Source organism: Triticum urartu, chromosome 1A (assembly GCF_056163025.1).
Source record: "Triticum urartu cultivar PI428250 chromosome 1A, HENAU_Tu73, whole genome shotgun sequence".
Lineage (NCBI taxonomy): Eukaryota > Viridiplantae > Streptophyta > Magnoliopsida > Poales > Poaceae > Triticum > Triticum urartu.
This window is the reverse complement of record NC_141873.1, coordinates 512,900,587-512,914,082: the sequence shown is the minus strand read 5'-3', so window position 1 is coordinate 512,914,082 and position 13,496 is coordinate 512,900,587. Positions and strand designations below refer to the sequence as shown.

Below are 13,496 nucleotides of genomic sequence, written 5' to 3'. Positions count from 1 at the left end.
GTGAGAAAAAAGATGCAGCGCAGCACGAGGTGGTCTCGGGCAAGAGGAGGGAGAAAACAGGACAAGGGGTGGGACCCCGCACCTTATGTGTCGCGCTTCAATTTGTTGGGGGATGCGCGGGTGGGACGCGACCGGCGGACGCACCGTCCCCAAATGTTTTTCAAGAGATTTTGTGATTCACCTCGTCAGCTCAAACTCAAAGGTTTGCTCCAACCCTTTGTAAAAGTGCTTTTTTAACTTTTCCAAGACTATTTTTTCGAATTTGCACAATATCATGTCCAGCTTAAACAACTCAAAAATAAGAAGTCGAAAGTACATAGGTACCGCAAAAATGGACAATCACAACCGAAGACATCATTTAGCTAGGAATTATTTAAGCCCAACTTCAACAGAGTGCAAGTAAATTTCTGGTCTCACTCTCTCACAATCTAGTCTCAGATATTTATTGCATAATTCAAGAAATACAGATTTGCATGTTTTGCAAATAGTAGTCAAATTTTAAAAGAAAGTGGCATTGTTAATTGGATTTTATTGAGGGAAATGCCTTGTGGTGCACTTTATTCATTTGAGATAATGGTTACATCCCGAACAAGAAAGGTAATGGGATCTCCATCCCAAAATAAAACAGAGTTTGAATCATAAGCATTGCCTAGCTAATCTAGCTTGGATTGGATTTAGTGTTCTACAAATATGTGTTATACATTAACCGAGTTATCTCATCTTCAACCCGCCCAAAATAAAATAAAATAGCCCAAATAACAGAGTTTGGACGTTTAGTTCGCAGGTCCCACAGAGCGAGTTTTTAAAATAACAATAGAATTACATAGTAAGAAGCCTCCAAAAATATTGAAAAAATGATAATCCATCGTGCACTTAGATGCCCTCTTTATATCCACAAATTTCGACCAAAGTAATTTTCATTTTTAGGATACACTAAAGAGATGAACATGTGGGGGGGGGGGGGGGGGGGGGGGGGGAGGGGGGGGGACAGATCAGGATTCTAATTTTCAAATGTGTTTCTCATATGAATTTATTTTTAAAAACCACAGTCACCGTAGACAGTAGAGAATCTAACTAAGCCAATGGAAATGATAACACTCACAAAAAGCTCAGAGCTACTCCCTCCGTTCCGAATTACTCATCGCAGAAATGAACGTATCTAGATGTATTTTAGTTTAGATACATCCATTTCTGCGAACAATAATTTGGAACGGAGGGAGTACTTGCGAAAATACACTTGCATCCAGCCTAGGGCATCGCCATCACATAGCAATAGCAACCAGGCAAAGACCACATGGAAATCTCAGACACGATAGGATTTAAGGTACTTATAAGTTACTGCAGGTACCACGAAACGTTCTGCTGGCACTACTAGTATATTACTGCCAGCATGAGGGGACGTTTTGCCCAGCTAGGCCATGTTCTTCTAAAGGTTCAGGTCGCACGGCCAATGGAACCAACCAGCACAAAGTGCTAGAGCGCTGAGACCTGCATAGCGCTAACCCTTATGTACACGCCAAAATCAGGCACAGCTGATTTTGGAACAAGCTTACCACCCACTGCCACCACCATTGCCGGCATCCCCGCCCTTGTTGCTGTCCCATCCGCCACTGGCCACCTTGTCCCAAGAACTGCCGCCACCTCCGCCTTGGCTCCCGCTCCCTTCAGCCTTGTCCCAGGATCCTTCCTTCTTCGAACCACCTTCTGAAATGGCACGGGAGAGAGATTTAGCGCTTCGAATTGGATTGTAAGATTAGCATAAGGAATGTCAATAGACAGGGGCATTGAACAGACTGAGGTGGGAGAAAATTGATGAACTCCAGGGGGCAAAAAAAGGCAAAAGCACTTAAGCTAAAACAAAATTGATTCTTTCACTCTTTGCGGTGAAGGATCCTTAGTGGTCATACCTGAGCCTCCAGTTCCTTTTGAAGAATTCCAGCTATCTTCATTGCTCTTTCCCCATGATCCTCCTCCGCCTGCAGATCCTCCAGTACCAGCGGTGGCGCCGCCAGCAGGAGCCCACTGGCCCAGGATAGAGGATCCATCGCCAGAAAATGGCTTGTTTTGACTCCAGGTGTTGTTTCCATCCTTCTTTCCTGCCTGATCATCACCACCAGATGGTTTTGGAGCTCCCCAGCTATCGTCGTTGTCACTCCCCCAGCTGGACTTGCCCTTTGAGAAAGATTGATCGTCTTCAGCGCTTCCCTTTTTATCAGCATTCCAAGCAGAAGAGTGAGACCAGCCACCACCGCGGTCTTGACTGGAGGCCCTTCCCTCATTGTTGTCATTTCCATTGTTTCTGTAACCACCACCACGGCCTCTGTTTCCCCTGCCAGAGCCCCAACTGCCACCATCCCCGTCTCCTGACCCAAAGTTGTTACCTTGATAGCGATCACCTCGACCAAAGCGACCTCTGCCCCTTCCTCTGCCACCATCGGAATCCCTACTGTTCCACTGATCTTCAGACCTTCCTCCACCTGATCCATCATTTGTGTTGCCTCCTCCATTCCATGAAGATCCACTGTCCCCAAACCTTCCCCTACCTCTGCCACGATTCCCACGTCCAAATCCACCCCTACCATATCCAGCATTATCATCACCATATTTTGGCTTGTTCCAAGCAGGTTCTTGATCTCCACTTGAGGAACTTGGTTTGCCCCAAGAAGACGAGCCAGCATTGTTCCAACCCCCATCATTCCCATTGCCCCCTTTAGTACTCCAGGGGTCAGCTTTTTCCTCTGCTGCAGTAGAAGACACCTTGCTTGCCCACGGATCAGTTTCTTGCTCTTTGCCTACCGAGAGGATCAAATACAAGCACCGCAAGGTGCCACAAGGAAAATATAATCAGAAGTTTAGCCCAAATGTCAAGCAGGGTATCAAATATGATCAATTGAATTAGTCCTAAGCACCTTTAGTAGTAGAACTGATCTTGTTTGACCACGGATCATCTTGTTGTTTTTCACCTAAACATGAGAACAAAAGATAAGCTTGTGGTACGTACATCAAATATAGAGCAAAAAAGAATAACTTTGCTTCAGAACTACCTGATGCAGCATCCTCCCATTTTGCCCCAGTGTTACAGGAAGACTCTTTCGCCTTCGTATTCCAGCCATCATTGTTCTCAGCACCTGCAGCCTTGCTTGACCAAGCATCAGTTTGTTGTTCTTGGCCTACAAGATACAGAAGTCAGCACATAACTATAGCTCAAAGCATCAAACCAAATACAAAATGGTTATTCCAATTATATCTTCATCACCTTTAGCAGTCACCTTGCTCGCCCAAGGATCACCTTGCTCGCCTACACAAGAGCATATAAGAGTGAGACTTGCAGCATATCGAGTACTTGTGCCACGATTTTAAATACCATCAATACTCAGCACATGCAATAGAAGCCATCTTGCTAAAGCCAAGGATCAATGTGTGCTTTACCAACACTCACAGTCAACTAGTCAATCAAGAGTAATAAAAGAGGCACAATTCTAAGCAGCATGAGATATTTACTAGTGTATTCCTGTTGAACATCATTAAAGTAGCACGAGATTAATATATGTATGGCATTGACGGAATTTTTGATGGAAAATATCAGATTTGATATATGTGATCCAGAACATAGAAGTACACATCTACCAACAATGATCATTAATAAAGCTACAACTCTGAATGAGGCTGCTCACCTCCAGACAGTTTTTTATCCTCTGAGGAATTCCAAGCGGGAGTCTGATTTTCAACACATGGCTTGGTGCCTTCATTGGCACTCCAAGGCTGACTGTTTCCCCAGTTTGGTGTATCACTACTGCTCCTTTCCTTTCCAAACTCAGAACTACCTCGATCTCCATTTCTCCAACCATTGTCTCTTCCTCCCCCTCGTCCTCCATATTGGCCCCTCCCTCTTCCCCTCCCCCGGTATCCACCAGAATCTCCACCTTCATTACCTACCTGTGTATCAGACCCCCAAGAGGGCTTTGCAGAACTGTCATTACGCCATGAGCCCTTCCAGCTTTCTTGGTCATTTCTGTCACCAGAATCCCAAGATTCCCGGCCCCGGCCTCTCCCACGTCCTCGCCCGAACCCACGGCCACCTTCAAAGTTTCCAGCAGGTCTGCTCCAGGTGCTATTCTGATTATCCCCCTCAGCTGCCTCTCCCTTGTTCCAGCTTGATGAACCAGCACCGCCAGAAATTTTCGGTTTACCCCAATCACTGCCACCAACTTGGTCTGATGAGCCAGCTTTGTTCCAGTTCCCACTTCCATTATTTGTTTCTTCAGACTTGGCACCTGAATCTTTTGGATTGCCCCATGCTTCATCTTGTCCTTGGCCCACAGCAACAGTATCCCAGCCTCCAGAGCCGCTGTTTTGGCCTGACTCTTTTGACTTCCCCCAGGCATCATCTTGAGCAACAGGCAAAGTAGCAGATTTAGCCCAGGCATCATTATCATCTGAACCGACACAAATAGCAACAGTGGTATCCCAAGACCCACCCTTGTCTGCGTCCTTCGGAACTGTGCCTTTTTCTTGATCTTGGTTTGACTTGCCAAAAGGTTGGCCCCATCCTTGACCATCACCCTCCAACTTCTTCTCTGGTGACCATGATGACTTCTCCCAGCTATCTGCTTCTTTCATAACTACTTCTTTGACCTTACTGCCCCAAGGATCTGTATCACCACCAGTTGCCGTGTCCACCTGCTTGCATGCCTCACCCCAGTTGCCACTCTTTTCACTATCCTTGTTGACTGCTCCTCCACCCCAAGAGCTGCCACCAGCATCAAATCCACCACCTCCGGCTTCTTTACCCCAGGCATTGTCGGTGGAGCTTTCCTTTTGTGTAGTGCTGTTGTTCCATATATCAACAGCTGCAGATGTTGTTTTGTTACCCCATGGATCAGAATCACCATCAGCAGAAGATGTTGGTTTCTTAGACCAGGGATCAGCTTCTGTTTCTCCATCTGAAAAAGATGTAGAAATTACTGAATCAGCAAAATTATAAAAACCTCAAGATGCAAAAAAAAAAGTTACCAGTTACACCCATTAGAAACCAATATGCAAGACATTATTTGCTACACTACAGGCACAGTATTAATGTATCACGGATTTTACGACATATATATCTACCCTCAGTCCACAGTTATCTGGACTCTACTGATAACACAACCAACACACAGAGGAGGGGTGATACCAACTGCTTTTTTATAAACAGAAACTGAACCACCCACCCTAGCTGAGCAAATCAGACAATGGAAATAACCTTGATATTCTGGACTAAACTTATTTCTATAGCTAATATCATGACTTGGAATTTGAAGCCATACTTGTGTTGCTGGTTTTGTTTTATACCACATGATGCAGCTCAACAGTGACATAAAGAGAGGGCAAAATTGTCTGTTAACTGTGTGGGCATGTGCACAGCAAAATCACGTAGTTATGCACAAAGCAAAGATTGAGAAGGCTAGTTGGTAACAAATAGGATGTCAGGCATCCAAATCTAGAAAAATCCAGTGCCAACCAGTTTTAAAGCCCGAGTTTTCCTTTCCTCGGAAGCAGGTCCCCTATGGCCTAACTCATGCAGTTTTTTATCCACTTGCAGCTTTACCATAAATGATACTACTACACCGTTTGAGCGACAAATAATTCCAGACGGAGGGAGTACTCTGTAGCCTTATGATCAGATGAATCAGGGGACAAACAAGCTCTTGACATGAGTAGAGCATGGTGTTACACGTGCAACATCCAGTAAACCCTAGTAGATAGCATAGCTGATGGAGTGTGGTTGACAGAAGATAAGAGGTGTAAAGATTAATCTAGAGGGTATAAGAACATCAAATAAGAACTTGCCTTTGAATATTGGACAATTATTATATGCATTACTACTTTATACATGTATCAACTACACATAATATATCCCCAACCCCCTAGTGCAAAGGCGTAAAATGTAGGTTCCCAACCATCATTGTGATCAAACAACACAAAAATCAATGAAGCTCCAAATTATACGAAAAAGGGAGGCTCCCAACCATGCTACCAAATAGGATGGCGAAGGGCAGGCCTAAAACTAGATATTACCTGCATTCTGGGCTGGTAATGCAGAACTTGAAAAAGGTTGCCAAGAATCACTGCAGCAGATAATAAAACTATTATGTGACTGGTAATTAGTACTGATGCAAATAATAGGTACACAGGCCATTTATTCCTCCAAGCGATATTGTACAGATTCTGTAAGTTGACTAGGTTTATAGAAAAAATATCAACATTCAGCAATAAATAAATATGAAATATATTTCATAATGAACATAATGATCTGAATTGGCATTGTAGATATCGATATTTTTCTCTATAAACTTGCTCAAAACATAGAGAAGATTGACTTCTCAAAAAAAATATACACCTTATATTTTGGAACGTAACTACATGAAAATATAATTGCATATAAATGATAGCATTACACAAAAACGACAAAGTAAGTTCATTAGCAACCTTTTTCTCATGGTTGGTAACAATTACATTAGCAAGTCAACCTCACAACACCATCAGCAAGTCAACCCAGTTTGGCTTGTTTAAAAGAAACCAGCAAGGAACTGAAAAATATGAAACAAACCTGCCAAGAGATGCAAATCCATTGTCCCATGAGGTTTTAGCAGCTTCTGAACATAAATTTAGAATCAATGTAAGTAACAAAAAGAATGTATTACAAGACCAAACTTATGAGGTGCTATAATTAAAAAAAGTCTTCTACACCTTATAAACAATTCTACATTCAGTTTTCAATTTCTCACATCTTAAAAACTCAATCAGACTGGGCAGATGGTCTCATTATAGGCAGTAGGTCCGCCGCAAATAGTTTTGGAGAAGATCGGCAACACTTTCCCTTGTACACGCAATAGAAACTAATCTAGCAAGTAGAAATAACTGGTATACATATGAACAAAAACTTACCGGTGAATGGTGTATCCTGAGTTCCAAAATTACCAGATGGAGCACTGGATGAGTTATCCCTGGTGTGACATATAACACAATGAGAAGCAAATGTGGAAATGAAATTATACATCAATGACTACTCATGCAGTCACAATGTCACTAAAACAAGCAACAATAAGTAAGAGAAGCTTGAAACACGATTTGTCTGCTTACCCTCTTTTAGTTGGGACTGAGAGAAACTCTGCTTGCACTGCAACATAATACAAAAGAGTAAGGCATTGTCCATAGAATGGCTCCAGTACAAGCATACTTACAAACTAACCTGTAACAATCTTCAGTAGAGAATCTAGCTTAACAGTTACATCATTTCTAAATATCCGAACTACACGGCAGAGATAACCCTTCAAAGGACCCCTTCGAAAACGCAGCACCTCTCCGACTTGGAAGAGTTGTTCTCTGGGTGCCCTGTAAGGCCTTTCATCTGTATGATCAAGGAAATCAGAACAGAACTTAACTTCTGCTGACAAACATCAAACTTCAAATGACAATACATAGAAAAAAAATCATGGAACACTTACTATTTCGTTGTTCATTTTGCTCAGATGATATGAAAGCTGACTCCGAGAACATAGGGTTGTCCTGATACATCAAAAACAAAGTGACCAAAAGAACCTTTCTGATTCATTGGCAAGTGAACATAGTGCATCAAACATACCGAATTTGTCACGTCCCTCCTTTTCTTTACATTTTCACATGACCCACACTGAGCACAGAAAAATCCACTGTTCTCACTTTCGCTTTCATCATATATAAAAAGTATTCCCATATACAAGTGTTTAACAACTCCTTGCTTGCCCTGCAAGATAACATCAAACAGATCAAAAAGGTGCCAGACGGAAGGAATTGGTTTACTAAATAATTATAGGAACTGCAAAATCATAATTTGCAGCTATGGAGCATGTTAGTAGAACAAAAACTCATCTTACAAACTGCAAGGTTGGAACAATTAGCAGATACTTGACAAAAGTACATTCAATACACCAATTATTTTAGTCAAATGTTATCAATAGAAGAAGAATATGCATAGTTCCACATACTGCCCAGAAAATAAGACACTTCATCATAGCAAACTCCTGATTGAATGGAAATAAAAATTTCACCTGAACTGGTCCTTCCAGAACTTTAACAGTGTCATTCATGGATATTGACTTGTTCTGATGGTCAACAGCTGTAAACATTTTGTCTACAATTCCTTTCTTAATATCTTGCTTTCTAACTGTCACAGCAGATCCTTCAGGGCCACCTTTTAAAATCTACGACACAACCAATCATTCTTAGAATGGTACGACACAAAAATGCGGAACTCGAGAGTGCATGAGAAGAATACTACCTTAAAACCATCTTTCTCAACAGCAATAATCACTCCAAAATCTTTTCGGCTGCTCATTAAGAAATAGAAATAATTATTGCATCCTGTAGCAAGTACTTACTCCTTCCGTTCAAAATTATTTGAAGTTCAAGCTTTGTCCCAAGTCAAAACTTAAAAGAAATTTGACCAAGTCTATAGGAAAATGTGCTAATAACTACAACATCAAATATATATATATATAATATATATATATATATTACGAAAGTACATTTTTATGGTGAAGCTGATTTTGCGCTGTGGCTGTTGATACATTATTCTCTAGACTTGGCCAAACTTAAAGAAGTTTGACTTAGGACAAAGCCAGAACTTCAAATAATTTGGAACAGAGGGAGTAGTTGATAGTGACTAGTGAATAAAGACCAGAAAACAGACACTCACCCAAAGGTTACAAGATCGTGGAGGTTGAATTGAGCATCATCATCATCATCATCACAGTTTTCAGTAGAAGTGGAACCTTTAAGATTTGATGCCTTGGAGCTTTTGTCTTTAGAAGATGCTGATTTCTTCATATCCGGTTCTCTGGGCACATTTCTTTTCTTATTATGACCATAGATGCCGGAGACCCAATCCATGTCATCGGCAGAACTTTTAATGCTTGGACTAGAAGAGAACTTGAGAATCTCGGTATCCGTTGGTTGTATCCCCCAGTAAATCAAAGAACTAAGTGCAACTCGCTTATACAGGAAACCATCTTTGAACATCAGACCATCAAGCACTTCAAAAACATCACCAGTCTGACGATCACGCTTACTTTCGATATGAGGTCCAAAGAACCTAGAATCAACAAGATCATGGAAACAATGGCAGAGCCTGATTAGAAACAAATGGTAGCAGAAGGCTACTGGGTGTGGGACAAAGAAACATTGGACAGAAGCACTTACTCTAGCTCCTGCGAGCTGATTAGTCGCGGCGCAGGAACTGCCGCACCTTTTAGGGGAATAGCACCACCCTGCAAAAGCCAATGCAGATAACATGAGTCCCGTAGTGGTAATTCCAACTGTCAACCATACAAGATGCAAAGGGGAAGTGAAAAGAAATACTCCCTCCGTTCATAAATATAAGATGTTTTGGGTATTTCAATATGGACTACATACGGACTGAAATGAGTGAACAAACACACTAAAAATGTGTCTACAGAAATCCGATTCAGAAAAAAGTTATAACACCTTATATTCATGATTGGAGGAAGTAGTTGTTAACAAGCACATGAATAGAATTAAACATTCAGGTCACATGGTATCACAGACAATACACATCACAAGGGCTCACGTGTCATAATTTCTCCTGTGCTATAAAATAATATGAAAATCAAGTTTCTAGGACAAAGGTCTGAGCTTGATGCTAAAGCCCCCGATAAATACAAACTTAAATGCAGTACATAGCTCATCACTGCTGGCAAATGGCGACGCAAGAGTTACAGGAAGTAGAGACCAATACATAGTAAAAATCAGCAGGCATAATCTCATGATTGACAGGCAACACATTCAACAAAACAAGTTTGCAGCTACAGGAAGTATTATCAAACTACAAAATCAGATGGCATAAGCAGGCATAAATTGAACTCAAGCCAATAAAAAAGTTCCAGAGCTTTTACTGCAATAATGAAAATATAGGATGCAGACACAGGTGTAAGAGCATTACGAATTTTTTTGAAATAGCATGGAGATCAACTCTTGGTATAAGCTTTATCAACACTTTTTTCCGCCCATCATCCGCACTGACAACCTAAAAGAAATGGCATTGATGAACAAAGAATTTGAGAATATATTAAGATATCCCACACCCCTATTATGATACCTGTGCTAGATCTCCTTTATAGTTTCCACTTTTCATGCGCACCCATGTACCTGGAGAAACTTCAAATGGTTTTGCACGAGTTGATAGCAAGCTACGAACTTCAGCTACTGGGACAGTACTAGTTCGGTTTACATAAACATCGCAAAATCCTTTGCATGCCTGTAGCAAGAGGTGCACATATGGTCAGTGGGTCATTTTGCAACCAAAAAATTCTGTACAGCATATAAATGGGCAAATCTTACAGGGGAAGAAAACTTTATTGACTGTCAAAGACAAATTTTGTTTTTCGAATATCCAATGAGAAGCATTTATTCTCCATTCTGACCTTCCAATTTTATTAATTTATATGAAAGAGAAAATTGAATTGGAGTGTGTGAGAAGTAGAAGGAAAAATGAATTGCAATGCACAGAGAAAACAAGACATTTTAAACCTTTAACAAATCTGATGTTGAAGTATCACCCAATATCATCTGATACCACATAGTGTAATGCATAGCTGGATATACATCATCTCATGTTGTTTAAATAGTTCTTAGGAGCATGGATATGTTTTATTCTTTAATGGAAATCAAACTACGTACCTCAGTAACGTCACAAGCCTTCTCAGCTTCAACAAAAACAGATCCTCTCACATGATCAAGTGAGAATGCTGAGATAATTGGCACTTTGGTACCGAACTTTTGCAGATGAAGAAACTTCTGCATGAAGCAGAAAGCCATTTGGCGCTCCCGCCCAACCTGAAATGCAGCTACATAAATAAGTGTCCGCTATTAAATGCTAGGACATCATAAAGTCAAAACATCTAGCAATCACGAACCATGCATTTGACCCTCCAGATGATAGGATCTTTTACACCATCCATGGTAGACTCATCATCATCATATTGTTCGGTAGAGCCACCATAACCGGCATATCTCACACGATTAGAGTAACGGTCATTGATAAATTGCTCAAGTTCATCACCGCTCAGCTCCTCTTCCTTTACATTTCCAAGAAATGGAAGAGGGTGTGACCTTTCAACTCTTACACCTTTTGTCCTCCCCGCAGTAAAGAAACCTGCAATGTTCATCAGTGGGATGACATCAGCAGAAGTTGCAAAAGAATTGTTTGGATGGTGAAGGTAAACTGATGGTTGGTGCCTAGAAAGGACAAGAACCTACAACTCCCTGGTAATTGTTCAAAAGAAAACGTCAACTTTATAACCGGTCTATGGACCCTGTACATCAAAACCAGTTATTTACAATCACCCCTCATGCCCCCCGCCTCCTCTCCTCTTTTTCACCCTCTCCCTTCGCCTCCCACCATCTATCCCTCTCTCTTCCCTTGCCATTTTATTTTTCCCACTCTCCCCTTTTTATCTTTACTACAGCGAGCAAGGCGGGGCAGCAACCCGGGCACCTTGATACCTGATCGACCACAAGGTGACAACTTATAAAGTTATAAACAGAGTCCTCACTATGCACCACAAAAGCCAGCAGATGAAACTAACTATAAATATTATTCACTCCTTGGTTACTGAAAAAAGTATGAACGAAAATATGCACCCTTATAATCTGATATTATTTCATATTTTTATGAAAAAATCACCTTACAGACAAACAAGGGCAAGTGCACAAACATGAATTTAATAATTTTGCCCCTTGTGTGCTTGTAAAAAGTTGCAAATCTGCAGAATTTGATATGAGCCCCTAAATGTGTGCCATCATTGTAAAAGGAAAAGGCCCCGATGACCTCTAACATGTCCGACTTAGTAACTCACAACAAACTTCATGCATGAAAACAACTCGATTAGGACCCACTTCCAATGAAGTGCAAAAGCTAACACAGTTATGTATCTTAAAACCATTATTACAATGGTTCATGTAAAATCCAAACTGCTGTGGCAACCATCAACGACACATAATACAATATATACAAGACATGCTCTATCCCTGATGGCTAATGCAATGGTCACCAACTCAATGCCACGTACTCCCTCCGTCCCATAATGTAAGACGTTTTTTGACACTACACTAGTACATTATGGTACGCAAGCAAACTTGTGTACCATTAAACTGTATTGTAAGTGAGCTTTCCTAACAGGTGGTTCAAGCAAAAGGAGAAGCAACAAATCGTAACCCCCCCTTTGTAGTCATGCCACGCCAGTAAACATATCATCACTTCACTTCCCAAAATCGCTTGCTAGAAACCTTCCATTCCCAGAAGAAAAAGAAAATTCGATACCACGAATCAATTGGCCCTGCATCATAACACCTTAAAAACGAAAACTTCTGGACATCTATTGGTTGGGATCCCATGACCGGACTCTACGGCTTCTAAAATGCAACCCTGGGGGTAGGATGAATTTTGACGCGGTTATCTAGAGATTGCCGCTGTTAAAGGATGGGGAAACAAAAAACCCCAACCAACGAAATCCCAACCAAAGACAAACTAAAAAACCCCAATCAGCACATAGACCTAACAAGGACATCGAAGCACAACGAAGAATGCATTGCTCCGAACCCTAGACCCCAGCCGAACCAACTAATCGATGCCACCCAACCAACGAGGGCAGGGTTCGCCGCCTCGGGAAAGCCGATCCGCGGTCCCGTACCGTCGTCGAGGTCGTCCTGCAGCTCCTCCGCCTCCTCCTCCTCTTCCTCCTCCTCGTCCTCCTCGTACTCATCGTCGACGCCGGCGGCGTCGTCGACGAACTGGAGGACGCCGGAGCGGCCGCGGCGGCGCTTGGCGGAGTAGGACGAGGGGCCCGCGCCGCCGCGGCCGGCGCCGGCGCCGCGCCGCTTGGAGCCGGAGGAGGAGCCCGGGTCGTCGGTGGCGATCTGCTTGCCCTTCCCCTTCACCGCCATTGTGGGGCGGAGCGGAGGGGATCAGAGCGAGTGTGGGGGTGGGGGGAGGGGAGAGAGTGGGGAATGGGGGTGGGGTGGGGAGGAGGAACGGCAGGTGTCGCGGTGCGGTGGAGGAGGGCAGGGTTTTAACCAGGAGACCCCCCCCCCCCCGGCGCCATCTCCGAGGTGTGGCCTCTTTCAGATGCCCCCCTCGCTTTGTTTGTAATTGTGCTTTGTGGGGAGGGAACAAGCGATGGTGGTAGGTGGTGCGGGCCCCCGGGGTTCTCTCGCAATCCCAAAAGTTAAGAGGCGGGTAAAAGCAAACCCTAAAAATCACCGCACCTCCTGAGCCGTCAGATCCGGTTTACAACATGATCCTCGTAGGCTCGATGCACCTCTGTCGTCGGATTTTTACCCGTGTGTTATGAGCTGTCGATTAGAAATGGTGTGCCCTGATATCCGAGCCCCTGTCGGGGCATTTTCAGCATTTCACCAGGAGCTATATAAAAGGCCCGAACGTTCGCAATGGAAAACCT

The 13,496-nt window shown here is 42.7% G+C and overlaps 1 protein-coding gene across 1 annotated transcript; it reads right to left on the bottom strand.

Annotated features, from left to right (window-relative positions):
* Positions 1-1,297: 1,297 nt before the first annotated feature.
* LOC125523859 (uncharacterized) lies at positions 1,298-13,037 on the bottom strand. Its single transcript, XM_048688926.2, has 22 exons — positions 12,729-13,037; positions 10,953-11,191; positions 10,717-10,872; positions 10,136-10,294; positions 9,980-10,063; positions 9,220-9,287; positions 8,717-9,112; positions 8,300-8,348; positions 8,070-8,222; positions 7,625-7,765; positions 7,488-7,548; positions 7,232-7,390; positions 7,123-7,159; positions 6,928-6,986; positions 6,590-6,635; positions 6,058-6,107; positions 3,675-4,943; positions 3,257-3,298; positions 3,045-3,170; positions 2,910-2,963; positions 1,908-2,792; positions 1,298-1,704 (listed from the first exon to the last, which is right to left on the bottom strand). The coding sequence occupies exons 1-22, from the start codon at positions 12,979-12,981 to the stop codon at positions 1,550-1,552; spliced, it is 4,641 nt and encodes a 1,546-aa protein (XP_048544883.2). The 5' UTR covers positions 12,982-13,037; the 3' UTR covers positions 1,298-1,549.
* Between the last annotated feature and the right edge of the window lie 459 nt (positions 13,038-13,496).

What these genes read in the sequence shown, in the direction of transcription:
- LOC125523859 (XM_048688926.2), bottom strand. Translation starts at nt 12,981, where the DNA reads ATGGCGGTGAAGGGGAAGGGCAAGCAGATCGCCACCGACGACCCGGGC. An exon ending in ATAAAGGAGATCTAGCACAG is followed by an intron (nt 10,064 to 10,135) that starts GTATCATAATAG and finishes CATTTCTTTTAG; the next exon opens with GTTGTCAGTGCGGATGATGG. An exon ending in GATCAGTTCTACTACTAAAG is followed by an intron (nt 2,793 to 2,909) that starts GTGCTTAGGACT and finishes TCCTCTCGGTAG; the next exon opens with GCAAAGAGCAAGAAACTGAT.